The 26,213-nt window shown below is 40.6% G+C and overlaps 1 protein-coding gene and 1 long non-coding RNA gene across 3 annotated transcripts in view; one reads left to right on the top strand and one right to left on the bottom strand.

The window, feature by feature from the left end:
* The first annotated feature begins 1,317 nt into the window (after positions 1 to 1,317).
* On the top strand, positions 1,318 to 3,919 carry LOC135442237 (uncharacterized). The gene is made up of 3 exons (XR_010438643.1): positions 1,318 to 1,895; positions 2,608 to 2,737; positions 3,392 to 3,919. It is a non-coding gene; the product is annotated as an uncharacterized LOC135442237 (long non-coding RNA).
* A 45-nt stretch (positions 3,920 to 3,964) lies between these two features.
* Positions 3,965 to 26,213, bottom strand: part of ANO6 (anoctamin 6) — a 71,032-nt gene continuing 48,783 nt past the window's right edge. Inside the window, exons 9-20 of one of the 2 annotated variants that reach the window (XM_064701819.1) lie at positions 25,116 to 25,221; positions 23,839 to 23,899; positions 20,395 to 20,540; positions 18,898 to 18,975; positions 17,215 to 17,440; positions 16,173 to 16,342; positions 15,534 to 15,631; positions 14,773 to 14,903; positions 13,771 to 13,976; positions 9,518 to 9,717; positions 8,982 to 9,087; positions 3,965 to 8,060 (exon numbers count right to left, since the gene is read on the bottom strand). In XM_064701819.1, the coding sequence (XP_064557889.1) occupies positions 7,854 to 8,060; positions 8,982 to 9,087; positions 9,518 to 9,717; positions 13,771 to 13,976; positions 14,773 to 14,903; positions 15,534 to 15,631; positions 16,173 to 16,342; positions 17,215 to 17,440; positions 18,898 to 18,975; positions 20,395 to 20,540; positions 23,839 to 23,899; positions 25,116 to 25,221 (1,735 nt within the window). In that variant the 3' untranslated portion in view covers positions 3,965 to 7,853. The remainder of the gene's footprint in view (positions 8,061 to 8,981; positions 9,088 to 9,517; positions 9,718 to 13,770; positions 13,977 to 14,772; positions 14,904 to 15,533; positions 15,632 to 16,172; positions 16,343 to 17,214; positions 17,441 to 18,897; positions 18,976 to 20,394; positions 20,541 to 23,838; positions 23,900 to 25,115; positions 25,222 to 26,213) is intronic. The other variant, XM_064701820.1, reaches the window with a different exon arrangement.

Below are 26,213 nucleotides of genomic sequence, written 5' to 3'. Positions count from 1 at the left end.
TTGTTTGTTCTGCTGCACTGTCAATAAGATGTCATTACTTCAACTGCAAGATAAGAAAGGATTTGTTAATGGCTCCTCTTGGGGGATGGCGACATTGTTTTTTCCCCTCATAGATCACTGGGGAAAAAATACAGGAGCAGGCTGACAAGGAAAGAAAATCAGTTTAGCACTTTTTTATTTTCTTTTGTTTTTCCATTTAAACAAAAAATATCTATGCTTCTCAATAAAAGCTGTAAGCTATTAAAAACACAAAATCACCCTTTTTCTTTTATTTGTGATCATGTGCAAAACCAGTGATATAATGTTAAATGTTCATGTGCCTATACTTTTCAAGAGATTAAAAAAATACTTTAGCATATTTTAAAAAGAAAGCTGCTGTGAGAAGTAACAGTTCTATAACCTATCATTAATCTGGAGGTACAATACTCCAGGAGAGGCAGATCAGTTTTTGCCTTTCCCAGGTCCAAGTAAGTAGTTATTAATTAACAGCAGATATGGCAAGAAGTGTTCAGTCCTTGCTTTGGCATAGCTGTCAGTGCTGTAATGTGGGGGCTGCATGGCTGGGCAGGGGGCTGCATGGCTGGGCATGGGCCTGCATGGCTGGGCAGGGCCTGCATGGCTGGGCATGGGGCTGCATGGCTGGGCAAAGGGCTGCATGGCTGGGCAAAGAGCTGCATGGCTGGGCATGGGGCTGCATGGCTGGGCAAAGGGCTGCATGGCTGGGCAGGGCCTGCATGGCTGGGCAAAGGGCTGCATGGCTGGGCAGGGGGCTGCGGCTCCCCTTGCCCTGAGACCTCTGCCTCTGGCCAAGACCTCCTGCAAGTGCCCTTGTGTGGTGTCCCCTCTGTCCCAGGCTGCAAGGCTGGCTCCTTCACTTTACTGCATGAAACTCCCACATTGTCCTGGGCCTTTGGGAGTCCAGGTGACATTCTGGCAGTCTCTGATAGAACAATGACATATTTTTTGCAAAACCACATTTTGCAAAACCACAATGATAAAGGGCCCGATCCTGTGAGTTTTTAGCCATCTGTATAATCTTCTGTATAGTTAAAGATATGAGCACACAGACAGCATGTCTGAACTTGGAAAATTCATTTGGCTTCAGGTGAAGCTTGAGCTCAAAGCACAATAGCTCCACCTGAATAGGGATATTCAGAGGACACAGAGCAGGTGCCAAGACCAGACCTGCTTGTTTGCAGCTGCGCAGGGGATTCTTAAAGGCACAAGCCTGCCCATTCATCTGTGTAACCAGCTCAGGCAGGCAGGCAGGTCCCTCTTTTTAAACTCATTAAAATAACTGTGGGATGAGGAGCCCATTTGGCTGTGCTTTGGTAGAGTTTTTGGGCCAGAGGCTGCCCTGAAACCGGGCTACCTCTCCCACCATCTCATCTCTACTTCCCACCCTGTGTGACCCCCTGTGGCCACAGCCACCGTGCCAGCACGGCCATCCATGCAGCCACACTCCTCTGCCCAGTGCACAGCTGCACAAACAGGGGCTTGGCAGCAGGCAGCCCCAGGGCAGCAGGGAGAAGGCAGAGCCCCTGCCTCCTTATGCTGGCATGGCAGCAAAATATTTTCACAGGACAAGTAATCTTAACCCCTGGCAGCCTGGGTACTCTGAGCTCCATAAAACTCAAGAACAGGACAAACCCCAAGCACCCTCAGTCCTCAGTGGAGGGGACGGGTATTGAGGGCTGAATGCCAGGCTGGGGGTGCCAGTCACAATTTCCATTGGCTTTCCTGGCTCCAGCAAGCGAAGATCCTGCAGTGCCCATCCAGAGAGGCTCACAAGTTACTGCTCACTCGGAGCAGCCAGACCGGTTTGGAGCATGACTGCATGAATGAGCACAGGATGGCTGTAACAGGACACCGAGTGGGATCCCAGAGAATGGGAGGTAAGGCAATAGCTGCAGGGGGCTGGGGATCCCAGCACAGCTTACTTAGGCACTTGTGGGCACCATAATTTCTCAAAAAGCTGAGAAATTATGTGAGAGGCTTACACGATACTATACAAATACCTAACATCCCCTGCCCTGATATTATGTTAATGCTAACAGAGTTGGTTGTAATTTCTCCTGTGTAGCACAATTTAAGATATGATTTTCTCCCCCACCCTTGTTCTCCCCTCAACTCTCTCTTCATATGCTAGAGGTGGCTTTTTGCTGTCCTGACCTGTGCATGCTGCATTGTGGAATGCAGTGGGATTTTCTCCTTGGTCTGTGTTGTGCACTTTTTCTTCCTTTTCTTTCTCTTCAGCATTTAGGATATTACCATAGCCTACAATAGCCTACATATTTTTAGAGAAGAGTATATCTTGATACAATTGATACAATTCCTGATTCATTAACTGTAAGGTTAATGTCAGCAATTAGCATTGTTTTTACAGGATGTATCAGAGAATGCAGCAGAAATTGTAGAAAGCAATTTTAAAAGACTCTTGTTTTGAGGCACTTCCAGTTTGTAAATAAAAACCACTTTCTTCAACTTTCCTAAAAATAATTTTTTACTATTATCAGGCTAATAAAACACATTATTTTCTTTAGAGGAAAATACTGCTTCAAGCTGTGTTGAGGTTATTTATTACTAACTACATCCATATCTTTTCAGTGTTTTGCATACCTGCTGCTTACCCATGCTTCAGGTACACAAAAATGCAAATAAAATAAAACTTGCAGCCACCATCACTTGCTCCCCTGTATTGGAAAAGCAGCCTTATGTAACAGACTGGAAATGACAGGTAGGCATACCAGAGAAAAATCTAGACTTGGTGTGAATTGCTCATACCTTTGCTGACATCTCTGGTGATGTGCAGGCAGAGCACAATAACAGGGTTGGGTGTTCCAGGTGGGGCAGAACACAGTGTGCTTTCATCTGGTATAGACTGACTATCCAAAATCAGTGCACTTCATCTGTTCTATGACAGAAAGAATTCCATTCTAACATTACCAGAAATAAAATGCTATGTTTTGACTATTTATATTAAGCAGAAAAATAACTGAAGGCTGTTGTTTGAACAATTTAAAATGTGTAAGTCAACTCAAAACTGCACAATCCTCATATGGATTTGGGCAATGATGATACTTTATCTTTCTGTTTCTAGGACAATAATCCTTTTATGCTTCATTCTAAAGTTTCTGCTGTTCTTGCTCTGACAAAGCCACATTGAAGCAAGAATGGCAGGGCAATGTGGGTAGTGGCATGGGTAAGACACATAGCCCTTAGTCAGCAGAAGCCAGGTTGGAAGTTGTGGTACTTCTGCTTCTACAACTGTCATAGAGCTGCTGGAAGGAGGTCCTGAGAATCTCTGTGTGAAATAAAACAAACACACCACAGTGCAAAGAAGATATCTATTTAAAATTACCCTCTAACCTTTCTGTTCTCTACATGTTAGGAAAGCATTTCCCAGAAGCAGAGAGCAGGACCCAGAGCAGAAGCAGAAGAGAACTGATGGCTGGAAGGCAGGGAGAGAGGGACAGAGTGGGTTGCCTGGAGGTGGGAGCATCCCAGACTCGATCCAGATGAAGAAATAAATGATGACTGAAACATAACACAGGATTTACCATGACAGGAGTGAAAGGTTATAAAGACCTAAACTGTTTATTTGCATGAGAACATAATGGTTCTTGTCATCAACGTGGTGTTGGTAGGAATGACTTCCATCTAGGGGATGCAGAAAAATCCAGAAGATAAATTTCAGCACTAGTAACACTTTAATGGAATAAGATTGAAAAGGAGGATGAATATGGAAATTAAGACAGGGATGACACTGTAATAATTTATGTGTAGCATCTGGGAGCAGCAGTACCACTCAAGGAAAAAACAAACAACACTAATCAACATCAGATGTATTGATATTTTAAAATAGACTTTATTTAATGACAATAAATATAAAGAAATCTTAATATTCAGAAACCAATTGCAAACATTCTTAGAAAAAATAAAAAATACACTCTTACATTCTAAATTTTATTGACACACATAGAGTCTAAAACAGTGGTGATAGTCTGTAATTTATGGTGCTTGGTAAGGCAATGAAATGGTCACTGGTCCAAATTCACCCTGACTTCAATAGATCTGTACAAAGTAGGAGTCTGGTCTACGTATCAAGTGTAGAAAAAAGTAAAATGGACTCAGAGTTTAAAACAAATGCTGATTTTTCCTTCAAGCAGATCGTTAATTAAAGTGACAAAGGCTAAACAAAGGCTAAAAAAGAAAAAAAAAAAAATTACAAATACTCATATGTTGGCAACTGGCCCCCAGCATTTTGTTCTTAAGCCTCCGCAGAGCTTCCGGCACGCAAGCAGAGCACATTTCAGCAGCTGGAGGTAGAGGCTTCAGAAACTGCACAGCTTAACTCAAACTATTAAAATGCAATTATTAGGCACTGTGTTGGTTTCCCTCTTCTTTCTCTGATTCAGAACTCTGCTGTGAATAACACTGAGCACATGGCAAACTGAACTGAGTTCCTGATGTAATGTCTTCTGAAATGAAGTGTTACAGCTACGTTAGCAAGGAGCATGGCATTTCAGAAGCAAATCACTCGAGCAAAAAGTTCATGTTGGCTGGGTGATGCCCATGCAGAGCTCACCACTCACCCTTCAGCCCAGCTCAGGTTTCAGCAGACCAAGGGCCTGTCAGTGACCATTGAGCGCATATCTAAAAGCTGCCTTCTGGGTCAGTTTGAACCAAAAGGAACTCAGCCCATGTGTGCCCAGACTAACCTGTGATGCCTCCCAGAAAATGGAGACAAGTGGAAGACCGGTTTCCAAAGCACATTTGTCATCTGAACAAAAAAGGTTACATAGAAACACACTCAGGGCTGATTAGGATTTTATTATGGGAGGAGCCCAAGCCACAGGCACATATGTTTGCTGATGTAGCAGGTTTTTAAATTGTTATTTTAAAGGCAGGAATATAAACTCTTTATGACACTGAGGGCTAACTCTCCCTTTAGGAAATGATGACAACTGATGTAGGAAGAAACAACTTGGAGAGTCCCCAGGTATCAAACAGGGAGCATAAGTCTAGGCACTTCTGAAAATCAGCCTTCAGCTCTGCCACTGCTCACAGTATGACAATTAATTTGTTTCCTAGTCTTTTTAACTCTCAAAGAGCTTCCTTAAGGCCAAATAATAACCTGAAATGGTCCATATTGTGCTGCATTTCCCCCGTTTTATCACAGGATGCCTCCTTACCTGCCCTCTAACACCACACCTGGAAAGGTATTTAAGGCACACTGGTACTGTGATCACTGATGAGGGAATAAAAATGGCATCTCTCATTGAACACAACTGCAAATGAGAAAGGTCCAGTTGAAAGCTAAAATCAAAAGCTCCAAGCATGAAAGGTGCCAACTGTCCTTTCTAAACCAACTCATTTTCCACAGGCAAATCCTGACTACTTCACTAAAATTGTTCCTTGAATAAAGTTTTTGGACAAAACTTTGTTTTAACTGAAAGTTTGGTATATTATGCAGTGACAGGACAAGAGGCAGAAACTGAAACACTTTTTCACTGTGAGGATGCCTGAGCAGTGGTGCAGGTGGCCCAGAGAGGTTGTGGAGTCTCCATCCCTGGAAATATTCAAAAGAATATTTGACCATCCTGGCTGAACAGGGAGCTTTGGCTGGAACTGGTAAAAAAGGAGAGTTGATGACCTTTGGAAGAATGGCCAGGCAGCACAGGAAGACTAATGCTAGGAGGTTTTGCAGGAAGAAAATTGGAAGGGCCAAAGCCCCACTAGAACTTAATCTGGCTACTGCTGCAAAAGACAATAATAATGTTTCTATAAACATATCAGCAACAAAAGGAGGGCTAAGGAGACTCTCAATCCTTTATTGGATGTGGTAGAAAACACACAGACAAAAATGAGGAAAAGGCTGAGGTACTCAATGCCTTTTTTGCCTCAGTCTTTAGTAGTAAGACCAGTTGTCCTCTGAGATCCCAGCCCCCTGGGAGGAGGGGAGACAGGGGCAGGGAGCAGACTGAAGCCCTCATGATCCAAGGGGAAACATTCAGTGGCCTGCTACACCACTTAGGCAGATACAAGTCCCTGGGGCTAAATGGGTGCTGATCTGCTCACAGCTTGGGCAGGCCTACTGCTGGCTAGATAAAAAATGGGCTGGGTGGCCGGGCTCAGAGAGTGGTATTTAAAAGACATGTAGATGTGGCACTCAGGGACATGGCTTAGTTATGGACGTGGCAGTGTCAGGTTAATGGTGAGGCTTGATAATATTAAAGGTCTTTTCCGTCTGAATGATCTTATGATTCTATAGGGTTTGCTTCAAAAGACAGGCTTGAGTTACATGGCAGTGAATATTTGGAGATTTTGCTGCAAAGTTCATAGGTTTAATTCTTTCTGATTATTGACTGGATAAAATGCATCTTCCAAATGCTATTTAATTTCTGTAAATGGACTTCATACTTAAAAAGTTATATGAATAACCTGCCCAAAAATTCTGCATATCTATTGCATTTAAGAAGAGTACAAAATTACAAACATAATCACCTGGTTTATAGAGCACAGGCATATTTTTCTTTTTTTAAAAGGTTTTGGTTTTCATGATTTATATAAATTTGTTCATTAAAACTGTTAAAAGAGAAAGCAAGTTAATAATCTGCAATATCACTTCTTCAGGCACAAAATAGCCTTCCACATACATGCTTAATCTGTAATTCCCTAATTCCCAGTTTGCAGCTGGAGCCAAAATAAGCGGGGAGATCGGCAGCCTGATTTGAAGATGACTGATGGCTGTAGCACATGCCTCCACACCCCTGACATCCTTCCATATTATTCAAAGCTTCACAGCATGGTTAAGGCCTATAAAATGGTTTATTCCAATCTCCAATTCCAACAGATTCATAGTCTTGTCAGAATTTACTTTATCACGCAATGTTGTATCAAAATGTTCAGCTGCACATTCGTCCTATGTCAAAACCTCAGGGAAGAGCACTTTCTGGCGTGAGAGAAATGCAAAAGACAGCCCTCCACAAATATTGATTTAGTATGTGAAAAGACTTTTAACACTTATTGCTTTTACAGGTAGGAGACCTTCAGGGCTATGAGCATTTAGCTCAGAATGGGCAAGTGAACTAATGAAAGTACATTGACTGTGGAAAGATAAAATGCCTGAGTTTTCTACTCACTTGGCGTGCTGTAAGGTCAGTTTGTATTCATTGATTTCAAAGGCAATTCTCCTGTTTACACAGAGATTGATGAACAGGATGGGCTTACAGTCCTGTTGCTTCTTGTGATCCAAGTCCATGATTAATTGAAATATCTTGTTATCCATTTAAGTCTCAGTATGCATAGCTAATTCAGAGTAGCAAACAACCATGCTTAGTATGTCAACTCCAATGGCTTAACAGTGCGATTTTGACTTGTATTTTCTTTCTTTTTCCTTCATGTTTTGGCTTTTCCTCTTCATTTTATAGCCGAGGTCTGTATTAGCAAGCAATCAAAACTCCTTCATTGGATGTGATGATATTCTTATAGCAAATCATTCTTGTTCTTAAGGTTTATTCAAGTTAGACTAGTTATCTAATAGCTGAAGCCTAAGAAAAGTAGAAAGCAGCCTAGGTGTTTGGGAATTAATCTGCATCTTCTTAAGAGGATAAATAATTTTCGCCTTTTTCTTTTTTTTTCTTTTTTTAATATGTTCTAAAAAGCTGTTTTAAAAAATGATAACTCTTGTCTGCATTGCAGTGGTTGCATTTGTCCAAGGGAAACTGGTAAATGAGCATGTAAGAGTTGCAAGAAACAATGTTTAGTAAATCCAAAGTGCTTGACAGCTATTGGTAATATCTGGACAGATATTAGCTGTCCAAATACTGTTATTCCATATGAAAAAGTACTTATTCATCTTTAGGTCGGAAAGTGCTGTCTGCTCCTTTGAGGATTTTGTCAGCTATTTTGCCCATGGTTTTTTTCACACCTTTGAGATCATTCTCGTGTAATAGTTTCTGTGTGAGGTACTTCTCTCGTTTGACCTTGCTCTTGGTCTTCTCTGACACATCCGGAATTACATATGAAATAATAAACTTCACAAAGTATATGACATGCTGGGAAAGGTGAAAATGAAAAAAATGTCAGTCAGGCTGAACAGGACATTATTACCATTATAAATGAAATGCCACTTTTTGTCTTAAGACACTAGCTGATTCAGTGCCAGTATCTAAAACTGTAGAAAAAGATTTTAAGAAGACATGACTAATAAGATAGAATAATTATCTGATAAACACGAATTTCTGATTTTCCAATCCTGATTTGAGCAAGGATTTCTCTGCCTGCTTTGGGGAAACCCTGGTACACAGTGCTTCCCTCCTGCATGGAAGCACTTTTTTCAGTTTCCTACAAGATTTTTTATGTTTGTTCAAATGACTCTGGGGTAATTACTTTTCTCTAATACAGGAAATCTGCTCTAACCAGTTTCTGATGACTTCAGTAGTCCCTGTATCAGGACCTAAACACATTTTATAATTAAATAATACTCAATATTTCTCTCTCTTCATCTTGGACTGATTTCCATCTTTCGTAAGCCTAGGCTGTAGCTGCAGAGGAAAGAGCAATTGTTTTTTGAGGGTCATCTAGAGATGATCACTTCTTGCAGGGACTGTCTTTATAGACTTCACTTTGCCATGTATTGTACCTGCATTATGTACATGCATTACAAACAGGTATCGTGCACATGTATTTAGGACGCTGTGTGCAAACTTCCTCTAAATACATATATTCTATTTCTGCCACTAAAAATTATTCTACAGTTCTTGAGAAAAGAAGCTGCAGCTCTGTGGGGCAATCTTCAGCTGATGTCATGATTTCAGGGAATTATTTTTCCAGTGTTGCTACTCTTAATTTAATCTCCCAAGTTCTTGCTCATGCTAGCACAGATCACAGCTGTGCCTGGACCGAAAGCCTCCGAAGGATTTTCCACAGGGAGGGAAGAGACTAAATAGGCATTGCTCAAAGCCCCATACACTGACCTCCATGACGATGATGAAAGCCAGCTTGGCTGCAATGACATGCCAGTAGTATATGTTGTGCTCGTACTGGTGCTGGTGACCAGGAGGGTAACGGAGATCCCGGTATCTGGAAGCAAACAGGAAAGTCAGGAGCTGGTCTCTGGCATCTCTGCAGTACGGCACTGCGGCCAGAGGATGGAGCACGACATGGCCCTGCTTCATGTGTCCAGAACAGTCAGCTCTATAGCTCAAATAAGCTATATTTGGCTGAAACGTCGTGGGTTTTTTGCCATTTTATTAAGAATTACTGATTAAAATTGTAAGGTGCTTTTTTTGAAAACTATCAGCTAGGAGAAAGCCAAATTTAAAAAAAAAAAGAATTTTCTGAGTAGCACTTATGGGTGAATACTTCCATTCCATTCTGCCATTCAAAATAAGCTGGGTTTTCCTGTGTTTTAATGTTTCTTAAGGGATATTGTTTACTGAATTAGATGGCTTGGATACAAAAACCACTATTTTTGTAATTGGAAAATGACAAATACTTATTTGACACTTGCCTGCATGTTGTTTGTTTCCCGAGCCAAGGGGAAGAAGGCTTGCTTTCATTCTTGAAGTCTGATATATTGAAGACAGAAAGTGTGCTGTTTATGTACCCCTCCATAGTGTGAGTGCTGTGGCTCCCGTAAGGAGGGACAGAAAAGGACCAGTAATAAACCAGACGAGGAATCATGTCAGATGTAAAAGCAATGATCAAAGCCTGCATTTCAGACACAGAAGACAAAAAAGCAGAGCAGCATTAAAGAAATAAGCTTTAATATGCATTCCTTTGCCATATACTTATCATCTCAAAAGTTAGCATAGGAGCTGAAAACAGAAAATATGTTCTTTTCCCATCAGTGGTTGCTCATTCTGTAAATGAGCATGTAGTCTCTCATGGGCACAAAACAATCCCTTTCTGGCATGTGTACTCTGTACAGTTCCTAAATTCTGCTAGCTCAGCTGAATGTCTTAAAACAGCTATACTATAAAACACTTCTTTCACATGCATGCAGAGAAGATCAGCAAATGTGCTTCTTATGAGTACTAATGAGATGCTTGATGAAATTCTGCCTGATGAAACTAATGGAAACAACAGAGGAGTTTTTCAGTAATGGAGAATTAAATGTCACCAGGTTCTCCGATGTCTGAGTAAAGGAATTAAATAAATTACATATATAACTGATCCATCTCTGATCCTAGAAACCTCCCACCCTTTCTGAGGTGCTAGCCAGCCCAAATTCATCTTGGTACTTGTTGCCTCCTACTACAGCGTAGTACATGTGGAAACTACTCTTGATGCCAAGATAATTTTTTTTAGCAGCAGCTGCACAGTGCTGTTTTACATGACGTGACCATTTGTTTTTATCTTGCTCCCAAGAGAGTCCCTGTCCTACTCAGTCTGCTAGTCACAAACTGGGTAGGAAATATGATCTGTGGGTTTGTTGTGGGAAGTCTTTTCTAAACTCATGAGCTTCCCAAAACATCCTATTCTGGAGGACAGGTTAACTATGTTTAATCCAATTTCCTCCCCTGCTACTGCAAGTTCAAAAGGTTTCCCTGTGAGGAAGACTTTCCACTGGCAAGATCTGCAGCTGAGTATTTAGCAAGAGGCTGCCCAGCCAGCTCATGACAACAGGCGTCTCTGGTGCCCGGCACCCGGGAAGGAGTGACCAGCTCACTCCAGCAGCCCCAGAGAAGTGTTTTGTCCCATACCAGGATAAAAACACCCACTTGACAACATGGATGGAAAGAACCAGGGCAGAGACATGGAAGAGAAAGGTGTGAAGTAGGGATCTGATGAGATCAGGTGGAAGGAGTTTTAGGCACAGATGTATAAAAGAGGCAGAAAAAACTACAGGAAAATCATAGGACAGAGTTAGGGGCAAAGTCAAGCAATAACGGGTAACAGAGGAGCACAAAAAGTGGTTCATATCTATTCCCCATCATGCCAGTCTGTAATCAATGAGATCTGTATTTCCTTATTTTGGTGACATAGGACAAAAAAAAATCCATTTTTGTGCAGCATTTCTAGCCAGACAATCCCAGCCTGAACAGGTATTTGTAGCAGTTGCAGAAAAAGGGAAGGGGAGAGAGGAGAAAGGGTGAAAAAAAAAAGTGGATAACTCTTTTACAGTTCCTTGAACAATGCTTTGGTGGCAGTGCTAGCTAAATCAACATCCTGCATCTGCCTCTAGCAGTTGACTTGTGCTCTGTGCTGGCTTGGGCAGTCCTGGCCCCATTCAGCAGACCAGATGAAGATGCTGATCTGACTGGGAATCACCACTGGATCCTTTCCCTGGTCTGATTCATCATGTGTTTATACAGCACTGGTGCCAGCACAATGCAAGAGGCAGGACCAAGGGGGAAGGACAGCAAAGGGAAAGAGCGGGAGCTGAAAAGGGAGCAAGACCAACCCTACCTCAGGTAGCATCAGCCAAATGATGAATAATATCCTAGTGTCTGACCTTTTGAGTTGGCTTACTTTGAAGAACCGGAAGAGCTAAACTGTAGTTAAGATAAAAGTTGCAGAAACATTCTTTCTGAGACTGTGGCCTAAGATCTGTATTTAGTTCTCCAGAATATTGTTACAAGTGAGTTCAGCTGAAAGAAAGTTTGGCTGATAAGAAATAAAAAGAAGGCATCCTAGGTTTAAAACTCATTGAAAATTTTCAAGGATAAGGTGTTTTTCTTGTACTACATTTGGCTTAAATCAAATGTAGTTGGCATGCACTTTTAAAAACTGTTTTTAAGCATTACATGCCAGTGTGAAATGAAGTGAAAATTATGTGTTGTTTATATTTACATGCCGAGTAGGAGTTTTTGACTGACAAGAAGTATATACTACTGTGTCTTGCAGCTGCAGGGAGACGACCTCACAGCTAAATTACTCGGTTTTTAACTCTGAAGTAGAGTTAAAAGTAGAGTATTTGTAGTCTGAATTACAAGCATAGAAAATTTTTGTTAAATAAACTTTGCTTCTGTTCATTAGCTCATCTAGTCAGACCATAAATTAATTAATATCAACTTAACAGTAAGGCAAAAAAATTTTTTCTCCCTTTGGACCAAATGAGTTTGATGCTGCTTCTTTGTATCAGAAAGATGCTGGAATATGGTATTTACAGAGCTTAATATTTGATCTTACTGAATCTTTTTTGCAAGGCCCCAGGTCTCTCATCATCCTAAATCTGAGCCTTGTCTCACTCTCCTCCCTCTCTCAGAATGATCTCCAGATGTGCTCCAGAGAGCTTCAAGGACAGAAATACGAGAACTAATCCTACGGCATCCTCTCAAAGGAAAAACTTTTTTCCTCTTGAATTATGGGCTGCATTTCAGACTCTTGCACTGGAGAACTACAAACAAACAGCACATTCTTTGCTTCCCAAGCCTTACTGCACACAGTTTTCCATTTATACCATAACTAATTAAAATCAGTCTTCAAATCAACAACAGATGCAATAGCAAGTCCAGTGCCTCACGGCAACTCTCAAAACTGGTAGCTTTGTGCAAAAGTTGATTGCAAGCACTAGCAGCTGCTACAAAGGTAACATGCATGAAGGAGAAGATGCACCAAGGGGAAGATGATACACTACCCAAGTATAATTAGCTGTAACAAGTCACGGAGAAGAGAAGAAACATTTTCTGGGTACTAAGGTAAAATCAAGGCAGGGTTGTTAAAGACTGGTGACTTGGATCGGTTCCTGGATGTCAAACAAGGAAAGAAATACACTTAAAGGAGGAAAACAGCTTCTAGCATTTGCTCAAGCACATGGCTTCATGGCCCACACTTCGTTAGCAATAAATACCAATCTCTTTGAGGTCCTCACAACACGTGGGCTGTTGGAACGTGGCAGTCTCTGGAGCTGAGCCCTTCGCACGCCACAGCCCCCAGAGTGAGCGGCCGATGCCCTGCTGGCACACTGACATCACCTGCCAAAAGCAGGGCACCAACACATTCCTGACAGGAGCCTACACATGGCCAAGTCAACGTGAGGTCACCAAAGCCACTGTAACTCTGCCCTGAATACCATGAGAACTGTGATAATGCACAATATTTTAAAGTAATCTTAAGATACATATTCAATTTCTAGTTTCATATTGGTATTACAAGATCCAGCTGAATTGACTAGGAAATACAGTTATCCAACAGCATAAACATATTTGGATCTCTCTGAAAACAGAAGAAAACAGTAACCTTGTTGAAAAAAGCTATTATTCCCCATGGATAGTCTGAGGTGTTATTGTGCCTGCAGAAGAAACCAGTGGTCATTATTCCTTTAAAGAAGGCCAGCAGCGAGAATTTTCTGTAAGTTAATACATACTAGCTCCTGTTTAATAATCCACAAATAATCCACAGTGATAAATAACAATGGCTTACTTTTCTTCCCACAATGCAGCCTACAAATTAAATAATGGTGAAGTGATACAAAAAAGTGAAATGTCTGAATTTCATTGTTAGAAGTATATTAATCAGAATTTTTTTCTTAAATATTTTCAAGAAACTCTCTTAAAATTCAGTTTGTTGTGTACTTAAAAAAATTAAGAACAACTGAAGAACAGATTAGAGTCCAAATTGTCAGAAAATTCATTCTGATACGAAATTTTGAACACACATGGTATTTTTAAGCACGCAAGAAAGAAGCTGAATTTCTGTTTTAAGAATGTGCGCCTTAAGGATCATTTCAGTTGCACTGCCACACACAGCATTCCCACCTTTGATGCAGCACCTGCAGAGAAGGCACTTTCTCTTTAGCAGCTGCTGTGCCGTACTTACATTGGTGACCACGGCCAGGATGGCGATGCCCTGCAGGATGGGCTGCCAGGCTCCGATGTCCTGTGCCTTCTGCGGCACCATGCGCCTGAACTGCGTGGTCAGCTTCCACGCATCCAGCCGGATTTCCAGCATGTTGTTCATGAGAGCCAGCAGGGGAGCCAGGGGGAACGACGCCACAAACAGGGTCACAAAGCCAAACTGAATAACTGTGAAAGGGAGAGGTTACATGCATTGGTGAGGCTTTCATTTCCTGGAGATAAGCAAGTGCAGGCATGAATGGTTTTATACTCCAAATTCAGATGGAAGAAACAGGAAAGCGTAGCTGGGTTCCTCGTGACTCTTTTGGATGAGAAAATAGTAGCACAACAGTACTGGAGAAACTTGCTAGGTGAAGGCAACAGGAAAATATTACAAATCACAACACAGCATGAGGAACTATTCTGGGTATTCAAATATCCATTTCTTTCTGACATCTTTATCATGAAGACCTGGAAATCTCATGACTATCTGTCTCTGTACTGAACTGGAAGGCCCAAACCAACAATCATCATACTGGTGTCTGGGTACTGCCTTAAGCACACTGGCAATGTTGTCACAGAGTGGCAACAAACCAGCCACGGCCTGCCAGCTCCCAGGTTACCAGCAACGAGCCCTGGTGGCCGCAGAGCTCCAGCAGAGCAGTGTGACACAGGGCTCTGCTGTGCAGCACCAGAACATGACAGGGCTCTGCCCTCTGAATGCATTTCTCAAAGGATGAGGCAAGGAAGCAGCAGCACTCCTCCTTGAACAATCACATGCTGCTTCCTAGTTATAAAATGGATTAAGGCTTAGCTGCTTAATAAAAGCTTGTAATACCGCCTGTAATGGCTCAATCAAAACTTGTCTCAGAAAACATTAATGTCTCCTCTGCCCACCATATTCCACATTGCTTGTGTGAAGATTTTCTTTAGAACATGTTTGTATCCAGCAGTGGTAGTGAAGCCAGACTAAACTGTTCCTTACCCATTTCAAGATACTCATAAAATAGTCCAAGTTTTCCAATGGGTTGGAGGTGGTAGTCATGCTCCCAACGGGGAACAACTTTTTCTGATCCAGCAGCTGCAGAATATCTTCCAATTAGATTCTTCACCAAACTATCAGACAGGGAGAAAAGGAACACTAACATTGGTAAAAGAACCTAAGAAGTCCAGTAAATGCAAAAAAAATTTGGCATTTCTGGTTTTACATTTCTGCTGCAGATTTAAACAATGGATTTATTTATTTATGAATTATTCAAAACTTTCTTTCTAAGAAAGGCAACTTTTGTTGCCTTACCCTTCAAGTGGGTTTTTACAAGCCATAAATAAGAGTGTAAATATACCAGAATCACAGTCATTTATATCTACTAAATGAGTTTAAATAGTAACTTATACATGACTTTTAAAATCTTGATGTATAACAACAAATCATTCCAATAAATATTAAGCAAGTCTTCAGTTTAATATTGTCATAGCTTCTACTACCTCAGTTTTGAATATGCAACCTGAAACACATCAAGTTTGACGTGCAGAGGAAGGAAGAATTTGTGATTAGAATTAAAATCACTTAAAACAACAGAGACAGCAGCCCAGATTACTCGACCAAAAAAGACTCTGAAGACAAGCCTTATTCTTTCAGAACACAATATGCACTTACCAAACTCAGTGACCAAATGCCTGAAGGCATCAAGCAAAACAGTGTTTTTCAACTATGAAAGATCAGATTACTTAATATTTTGAACTTACGGAACAAGCACTTCCTGAATGTTGTTCCAGATAGCTTTCCCTCCCACTATGATGGCAAGCTGCGTTGTGAGCTCCAGGAGACATCCACCTGGATCACACTGAAGGTTGCGAGAGACAGGAAAATTTTTTTGAGGTTGGATAACTTTTCAAGCATGCATGAAACATTTAAAATTATGCATCCCTGATTTATTAAAATAACATTACTGAAAGCATTCAAAGAAGACTGTCTAGGCAAACTTTTCCAGTAAGATATGCAAAAGCCAAATCCAGGACACATATGGTAGGTTGACCAGTGGAAGAGTATAATACCAGGTGAAGTCATGCAGCTCCGTGCCATCACCAGGTCAGGGTCACCCTGCCAAACAGGAATGCTTCCATTGATATTCTCTGTTTTCTGTGTGCCCAGTCACAGATTGTAGGACCATGGTAAAATACAGTTTTCTGGGTATGTGCAATACACTTCTAAGCCCAACTGGTCTTGTGCCATACTCTTTCATGCTAGGGGTTTGTAAGGAGGTAATTACCTTGAGAGGCAGTCACTTTTAAACCCCAAGGTTAAATATGTACAACTATGTTTTACTTTATACACTCCAAACTGCAGCACAATATCTGGACTAATTATACATTCTACATTCTCACCTCTTCATTGCGATACTTTCCCAGCCAATAAACTGGGCTTCCAGGATGACCCACAAATTTACCCTTAAAGAAGGCTATGTAGAAGCATGAAGAATAGTAGTTGACAAACTGGAACAAGAACATCTTTGTGGTCAGACTGTTTTCATAATCAGTCTGTGTCCTGGGAAGTTCTGCAATGAAAAAATGTAAATAAATTTTAAAAACACCAACCCAATCTACAAGTAACCTACAAGCTGTTCCAGAGCCTCAGCTGCAAAGTATCTGTAAGCCTCATGTTCCTTTATATGACTGAGAGCATTATCATTTAGATTGTACCTAATCCCCATGTATACTGTAACCATTATACAATTCTAAAACTGTATGGGCTGTAAAAAGAAAAGAACTTGTTCCCTGACAATAAAGAAAGAGAAGAAGCAAAGATTCTAATAACTCAGGGGAAGAAAAAGCACCCAAATCCAACAGACTCGACAAAGATGCAAATGTAACACTTTGAACTGATGAAACAGTATTAAGTGAAAACACCAAACTACTACATGCATCTAAAGTAAAATAGCTACTTTGATGTTGATGGCCTGGATATAGAGAATAATATTATTTGTTACTGTTTATCTGTTTAAGAACATCAGAGTGGTATGTAGCTTTGGAATGGTGATCTTAGTTCACTTATTTACAAGAAATTTTCCCCATAAACAAAGGCTAACATAATTGAATGTGTTATGCCTTACTGATTTGATTTCATAAAGCTTGGTTGTTGTAGTAATTTTCTTTGTTTTGTATGTTTCACAAGCACAAAACTGTAAACAATCCATCTTTCATGCTGCCTATGTAAGGCCTTTTCAGGCAAAGAGCTGAATATCATATTTCTCTGATATTGAGAAAATCTATATTAGAAAATTTCTAGGTGGTATCGTGTGATTTTGTGGGAAAATTCTGGAAGATGTTGAACGGTGTTCACCTACTGCAATACCTACTATACATATAAATGCTATTTTTCCTAGCTGTTTTACCCCACGTTTCCACCTGAGGTAGAGCAGCAGCATACCAAAGTCGGTGATCAGGATTGCCACTTTCTCGTAGACGGTGTTGAGAATCATGATGACAACGAAGCTGATGAGGGAGGCGGTCACTGACGTGGCCGTCTGCGGGGTCAGGTACTTGCGGAGCGCCTCCGTCCCATTGACGTGCTGCGACAGCTTTGAGGAGAACGCCAGGAAAACTGAGAGCCTGTAGACAATGATTCCAACAACTGAAGCAATAATCAAAAGGATCTGCCAAGGGAATGCAAGAAAATATGTTCATGTTCAACCACTGGTGTTAGGAAAAAGTGAGTTCAAAACGCTTTTTATGATAGGCAAAAGGAAAGTAATTTTGTGCCTGTCATTCCATTGCAAGAGGATGATCAAATAAGATACAAAGCAATAAATAGAGAATCCATGAAAGAAGCATTTTTTTCATGTAACACAGTAAATCTGCAGGAAAGAAAAGAGATGGTCTGTTTTATGACTATGAACAAGGGTTTTTACTGATGTAAGCCAATATAACAAGAAGTGTAATCAAATCCTGCACCTCGAGGCATGTGATGGGAGAAAACTCTTCATATTGGACAATTGGCAGGATGGCAAATGTACTAGTGAGTCTACATTGATTATGGAGGGGGCTGCACCTTCTCTTCCACATGATACTATTACTGACTACAGACCCCCTCAAAGGAAAAGAAAAAATTTAAGCCAAGTCATGTAGTCTGCAGGAATTGCAGTAATGATCCAGGCACCGCATCTTGCTTGCCATCTCCTCTTTCTGTGTCTCTTCCTGCTTTTATTTTTTGCTAGTTCTCTAGCTGTTGTTCAGTTTAAGGTCCACAGGCTGTATATCTTTTTTTCACTATCTCAGCAAATTGCCATGAACTACCTTCCCTGACCCAGCACACAGTAACTGCGCAGTAACACAAGTGACAAACCCAGAACAAATCTCTTCCCTGCAACACAGAGTCTGCCCTATTTAAATCCAACTGCAAATGGTTATTTCTTCCTTTTTGTTTTAAATGTGTCAATGCTGAGGCTCTCCTGGGCTGCCAGACACCACTCTATCTCCTCTCTGCATCCTTTCACTGAGAATGAGGTCTTTTCCAGCTGCTATATGTGCTACAGATGAGGAGCATGCTAAAACACAGAGCTTTTCAAGGCAATCTCTCTAGGCCCGCTCATTGTGTTATATATTGTGTCATGGTTGACTGGACTGCTTTCAAGGTTTAGTTTTAATTAAAGTAGCAGCTCTGGAAGATTAAAGAGCTCCCAGCTTTGCTCTGTTAAGTGAAACACAAAACCTGAAAGAGGTCATGGACTGTGAGACACAATATGGAAGAACACAGCTGGAACAAATCAGACAGAAACCAGCAAGGAGGAGAGCATATAAACCAAAGTCTTCCCCTTACTGCCCCCCTAAAAGCAAAGGCATTTGTCTTAAAATAATGAAGGAAAAATCAATGGACCACCTTCACAAGCATAACTCACAAGCTACAGCTGCAGGATATTTTGATACTGTATGCTAATGACTACTGGGTGACCACAGCTACCTTCTCCATGTCGGCACGTACCTTATGGGCTTGATTTATGCATGAGATGGAAATCCAGCTGAACCTGCTCCATTCTCATTTTTTGTTCAGTTCAGGAGGACAGTTACTAGAAAAGTGAATTTATGAGGGGAAAGAATAAGAGAAGAACTTTACCCAGAAGAAGATGGCACTTGTACAGAAAGTCATCCGCACACACTTCCCACATGCAGTGTATGGCACATGTTCTTCTTGCTGTAAAAGATCAGGAAACAGATCAAGGAAGCACACAATCCTCTTTCATTTTTTTCGTGTGTTCCAATTGAACTCTTTATTATACTGAGGGAAGAAAAAAAGGAAAAAAGTACCTTCTTTTGGTTTCCTGGAAACTCAACATATATTCACAATTTCAGAAGTCTTGCCTGATTACAGGTGTCTTTTGCTGCCCCTTCTAAGACAAAAATGACTTCCATAGAGGTAGAGGGTCCTCAGATCTTATTGACTTCAGCCATTACAGAGTACATACTCCTTTTGAATGGACCCATCCTTCTTGGCTGATCATGGCATCCAAAGTCATTATCTTTCAAACTTCAATGGCTAAATTTAGCAGGCACTAAAAATTTTGGTCCTTGATCTCTGTATGTCTCAATGCATTCCATATGAACAATGGGATGGCTGCCCCATGGAAAATGACTGCCTCAATGTGGTACTGTGAAAATTCACTGAGTCTTTAAAGAATCTCTGAGGATCAAAATAAAATATTTTAGCATATTCTTCACTCTTTGAACTGTCTGGAAGGAACTTTCTAGCTATGACTTTATATATTCAAGGTGGCATAGGTTTACAAGCTTTTTGATAGCACAAGATATAAAAAGAAGATCTGTATAGGATAGTTTCAACTATGGCAGTTAATTTTGAAACTTTTCAAGTGCCTCTAATAAACATCACTATAATGTGGATAGAATGTGAAAGCAGTGCAAATGATTAGACAAAAGACAGAGTAATCTATTGACAGAGAATAATAAAAAGTGAAACTGAACTTGAGTAAGCTGCCAAAGCTAAAGCTACTGAAATGTATAATAAATAAAAATCTAAACTAAGATCCTCATAAATATGAATCCTCTGTCATTGAAATGAGGCTTATCCTTGTCTCTGCAAATTTGTTGTTATTAATCATAATTTCATCCATATGCACTTAGCAACAATAGCTATTTATACATGTTTCAAACAGAAACATCTTCGGTTAAAAAACATTCCTGGCATAATATACAATAATGCATTATTTCCCTTTATTCACCTTTTTTTTCCTGATGCATTTCTAGGTAAAGATAGCAAATACTTTGTGATCTTGGCCTCTGGCAGCAACAATTAATAATTTCTTGGAGGATTTAATAAAGTAGACTTCGTCTTCTAAGCTGGGGATAATGCCTACTTCTGTTTACTTAAGACAGAGGAACCTCAGCAGGGCAATGTCCTCAAACAGGCAACTACTTTAAAGTGCTTTCACTTAGATTTCAATTCCCTCTCCCTGCAGCTGTACTTTATCAAGTCACTCTTTTCAGACCAGCTTACCAATTTGAGGCACTGCTGATTCATAAAGCTCCAGTCCTGAGTCACCATTTTCATGGTATCTGCTCACAGCATGCCTACACCAGTTGTCAAAATATTCCTTACCTGGGTGATTTCATTCATCACTACGTGAGTGCAGCGAGCTTCGTATTCTGGGCGGACTTGCTCCTCTTGCTCTAAGTACTCAACTGTGTCCCATTCATACTCCAGCTCAGCCTGCCGTCGCTTCCAGAACTCCAAAAAAAACGTAACTACGCAAAGGATAGACAAAGTGAGCAATACCATGTGAGTACTGGATACTGTTTGCCCCCTCTGGGCTATAACACATGGCTCAGTATTCCACACAGATTTTCACAGACATGGAATAAAACCTTTATTGGCTAATGCAATGGGTGGAAACAACTGGATCTACTCCTATAGGCAATTATGAAGATGGATGTATATGTACTTTAATATGAGAAACCTGAGGTAAATGGTGGTGTAAGCACATGCTAAAGAATGTCTATACTTTATCTATGTATTTTCTTTCTGCCTGATGCTAAAATATGAGCACGTTGGATTTTATATTACAGACTGCTTTGAAAAAGTTTAACATGGGATACTTAAGAAACTAAATTGTTTGGATATGTGAAGACAAAATGCTGGAAAGTGCACACTTCTAGAAAAATTAAACTCTGTATCTGAAAAATTGTTACAGGGAAGAGCTCATGCTCATTCAAACTGCAATTTTTGTGTAGAGAAGTTATCAATTTGCAGGCTACAAAACCAATGTTTGTTCAGGTAAAACTGCTTAAATACAGCTGTCTTTCCTGCTCTGCTAGCACAAACCTGAAGAGACTGCAGCTCTTTCATATGGCATGGAGCTTAGAAACTCCCTGGGCTGGGCCAGCTGTTTCCCTGCACTGTGCTCCTGCAGCTGGAAGTGCTGAGGATCAGGTACACAGATGCCTAAGTGGCAATGGTTAAACATGAATCCAGCCAAACTTATGACCTTGTCCCAAGACATTACACAGGCAGATCTGGCAGCAGAGGCAATGACAAAGCCAGGTGGGAAGGCTGGGAGGAGCTCAGGATGCTGGTGCTCCCTGGCACACACCTGGATGCTTCATTCTTGAAGAGGGTGCAGTCTCAGATTAAATGAGTGGTGTGGCTCTGCAGCACTGTTTCCAGGACGAACCCAATCACTGCACTTTCATTGCTCTCATTGTCTGGGAGTAATTAACCCTACAATTTGGGTTTTTTTTCCTAGTTTGGCTCTTCATTCTGAATGATGAAACCTCAGCAGCATGCAGTTACAAGTCCGAACATTAAAGGTTATGTCTAAAATCAGGTGCGGTTGAAAAATCCCAAACTGAAACATTTAAAAGCCAGGAAACTCCATGGGCTGGGCTGTGAGATGATCTTGGCATCTGCAAATGCAAAACTCCAGAAAACCCTGCTCCCCTGATTCCTCAGGGGCCGCTTTCACAAGGACTTCCCCACCCCTTCATGCTTGGAAGCAGCAAGGACACTGCAAGCAGAGGACCAGATTCTCATCTGCTTTCTCTTGCAGAGCAAGGACATTAGTCTTCCATAAAACTTTAATTGCTGCCCAGCCCAAATCACAGGAATCTACAGGCTACACTGATTTGTTCCAGCTGCAAATTCAGCTGCTGCTGGAGAGCCCAGAAGTGCAGGGACTCCTTCTGTGATGATAGCCTCACATGCTAACTGTGACAGAAGGGCACATAACACAGGGACAGCTCTCCCCTATTAGCTGTGTTGTGTCTTTCAGAGCAGGAAAGGAGCTCCTGCTGGATTTGCCATTTTCCTTTTATTTTGAAGCAAGACTGTTTCAACAGTGGAAACACATGATATTTCAGAATCAGGAGATCAGAGCAGTCATTTCATGTCATTTTGAATGGTGTCCCCTTTTGTGTGTTCCCCAACACTGCCCTTCAGGCTGGCCCAGGTATTTTGCCTCTGAAGCTGTGCCACCAAGGTCTGACAAGAAGTGCCTCCATTAGAGAACATTTCTGGGCTTAACTGACCTTCCTCAGGGAGGGGACCCAGTAATGGCAGCAAGTGAAGCAGAAGCTGCTTCTTGCTCATGACCTCTGCCAATCTAGTCTCACCAGCAAAGGGAGAATTGGCAGAGCATCAATGTATAAAAAGGGCTAACTCCTGAGGCCAAATTCCCTGGTGTTTTATAGTGCTTTAGGATTTTTGAAGGGAATACACACAAGAAAATATGCTCTTATTAGAAATACATTGATGCTAATGATGCAATAATATATCTAAGATTCTAGTATTAATTTTAATTGTTTTGGACAAGGAGGTCTAAAAAAGTAATAGAGCAAGATGAAAATTACAGCTGGAATTACACCAGGACCATGGGTCATTTGGATGCAGTACAATTTTGGCTGAATTTCTGTAATATAATTCACCTCTTTATATAGTGGACTTAACAACAAGAATACTAATAGACCTTGCAGCCATCTCTATAACCATGAAGCTTAACTTTGTAATTATTGCTCCTGGAACCATTCTTCAAAACAGGAAGCACAATTTTAATTAAAAACCAAATTGCCAATAAATTAACTCTTGACGTGATGGGAGAAGATTACATTAGTATCAAACTTCTAATAACTTTTAATGTAGTGAATGCCCTGCTGGTATTTTGACTTCAGCATATGTTTAGGAAAAAACTTTCTTCTGAAGTTATACATTTCATCTTACATTTCTTTAAAGGAAGAGTTATTTTGAAGCACTTTAGGTCATCATAGGGAAATAAAAATACAATATGTTTTACAAAGAAAGAAAATTTTTCATTCTTGTCAGCCTATATAGTAATTCAAAATATTACATGAGATACATTCTCTATAGCACCTGGTATGCAGACCTAACATGGAACTTAACTTCCACAATTACTGGATAAGACATTGCAATAAAAGCCAATTAACAAAGCTGCTAATATGAATAAAATAATTTTTTTCTAGGGAAATAAACCTTGCCTAATCCCTTGAATATAGCACCAAGTGTTTTCACCTGTGGGAAACATCTTGATTTCGTATATATTTTCTCTGCTAAAAGATAAATTTAGTGCTTATGACCTACTACACTTTTTACAATCAGCTTCTAAACTAAAGACAGAAGGAAAAAATTCCTGGGAAATATAACAAATGACTATTTTTCAATTGCATTGTGCAGTTACAGAGCTGTTAATAGCACAAGCATCTCCATAAGTCTTTGGGAAAAAACCCAGCTCCCCTGACAGATATACTTAAGCATGTGGCTGGCTCCTGCTGGATGAACATGTAGCAGTATTAACCACCTTTCTCAGATTTTTCTTCAAGTCATCAAAACAGAACAGATACTGACGACTAATTAAGACTACAATTTTTTGTTTGTTTGTGATGAGTTCCTGTGAATGTGCTTGTTTTCTATGGAACTACTTTCCAGTGAATTCCTAGGTGCTAGCAAATGAAGTCAGTGCAAATTTATCCTTGGCTGATGCTGGAGGCTTGGCCAAAATTAGATAACAAACCACAGTTGTTGAAACTGACTTACCCCATATTCCCATAAATACTGCAAACACCAGTGTTCCATAGCTATCAAATATACAGAGTTTCTGGAAAAGTGGAAAAGAAAAAAAAAGTCTTAAAATATAACTGACCATCTTTTATTCTTCTACAGCAACCCAGAACAGACCTCAGAAGCTGCTTACTGAAAATGTTAATTTTCAGTTTTTGTGTAGTTTCATAAACAACCCTTGTGGATAGTGTTTCCTCAATTTCTGTCCATGCACACCACTCTCCAGTAAGTAAAGGAAATTAAATGCAAAGTTCAGAATTAAAAATAAAAGCCATATATGCATTATGAGTGATAGTAAAATGGAGTGCTATCAAACTTCCTTCCATCTGGTGCTTACTAAGAGGAAAAACAGTGCTTCTGGTCTGGGAACTCAAGATAGAATTATGGATTTTTAGTACAGCCACTAAGGCCATGGGCACATCTGGTTCTCATAAGCAGGATAACAAATAAGTTAGTTAGTAAAACCACACTGATGAAATACCTTTGTGGTCACTATCTCCCTTTTTTTCCCATTATAGTCTTCCCTGCAATCTTATTTCTTTTACAATGTAAGTGTGCTGATGCAGCACATTAAAGTTGGGCAAAATATTTTTGATGAATAGCTGAAAAATTGCAGTTTTGGGACTGAATCTACAGAGAGGAATGATGAAAGGCTAACATTAGCTTAGTGAGACAAGGTAATGGGGAAAGAAAGTGAGGTTCCTTTTGACAGGAATAAAGAGCAGGCAACAGGACATGGCTGTGTGACAGCTTCTGTCATAGCCAACACCAGCCTCCCCTTGTACCCATCTTCTCCTTGGCAACACGGATCAAATTCAAGGCAGGGATCCAGATAACTTCTTCATGCAGGGAGGAGGCAGAAATTAGAAATGTCAAAACAAGCTTTAAATGTTTCCTTAGAAAAATTGATTCAGAGTTACTGGATCAAGGCTTCAACTGAATCTTTCCTTCCCTCTAAAAAAAGTACCCTCAAATGAAACCAATTTTCAATTGAAATAATTTTATTCTCCTATCAAATATTGGTAGCAATGTGAAATAAAAAAGACTAAATTTTTCATCTTAGATCAAGTTGGAGCAATTAATGTTGTTGTTACTTTTTGAAATTGAGTCACTGTATCAAAAGGAACAACTATTTGCACATCTTTAGCAGTTCTGCAGGATGCTGATGGAGGACCAATGTTGTTTTATATGTAGTTTTAGGGAAAGTGCAACTAAAGATCAAAAGCATGTCTAGAAGCTGTAAATGGAGTTACCTTGGATGATTCACAAGTGATGGTGAGGTTCCAGTAGGTACATGCTCTATCACACTGAGGGCACATTATGATATTACCTCCTATGTTGGGGTCACATACTTCTTGGCTAAAAACAAAACTAGTCAGTCACTCACCAACACTAAATAATTCTTTAGTCCTTTTTCACACATGAAGACAGTGCAATAATCTCAGGGAATTAGGGAATAATTTACCAGTGATCTCCACTGAAGAATTCCACCCCTTGCCCTGGAAACATATGCCCATTTTCATTCATAGTCCTCGTCTCAAAAATGGATGACACATGAGGAAAATAATTTCCATCCCTTGTACGTGGTGATAATTCTCAAAACTGCCCACACTAAAAATAAAACTCTTAAATAAAGCTCTTTAAAGATCCAGCTCTCTTCAGTAGGAGGCCCACAGCTGCATGCTCATGCTTGCTATTGCAGCAACTCTATAGGGAGAAGGAAGGGCAGCACTGCCCAGCAGAACAAGGAATAGCTGCAGAGCCCCAGAGGCTTCCTAGTCCCTGTGGTCTCCTAAACAGGATCAGACTGGCAATTGTGCAGAGGGGAGCTGCTGCAAGGATGGGTTTACAGATGTATCTCCTGAGAGATGGCAAAAGAGCTGCCATCTCACACATGCTAACCCAGCGTGGTGGAGGCCAAAGGTAATGTAATTACTTCCTACCTTACATCAGGGGGGTGAACACCTGGGAGGCAGCTGAGCTGCTTAAATGAATTATAATTCTGGCAAAAACCTAAATGGGTATAAATTGGGCACAGGAGTGGAGCTGTGGAATAGCCCTTCAGCATGGAATGTGAGCACCCTTCCAGGAGGGATATACAACTGGACGGTCTGTAGGTCCTTTGACACAATGCCATCATTTTTTTTTTCCCCAGGTCATTTGGCCATGATTGAATTTTTTTGTGTTCTGATGAGAGCATCTGTGTCATGGCTATGCCCTGCCTTCCAAGGTATCCTAAGCAGCTGAAAGCCCCTGTGCTGTTGCTCTTCCTATATTTTTCCAAATTAGAGGAAAGAAACTTTTAACATCTTTGGGTATCCAGTGTAAGGATTACCACAGTGAAAATTATT

Source organism: Zonotrichia leucophrys, chromosome 1A, assembly GCF_028769735.1.
Source record: "Zonotrichia leucophrys gambelii isolate GWCS_2022_RI chromosome 1A, RI_Zleu_2.0, whole genome shotgun sequence".
NCBI classification, from domain to species: Eukaryota; Metazoa; Chordata; class Aves; order Passeriformes; family Passerellidae; genus Zonotrichia; species Zonotrichia leucophrys.
The sequence above is the reverse complement of the archived record's forward strand: the minus strand, read 5'-3'. Positions and strand labels throughout refer to the sequence as shown.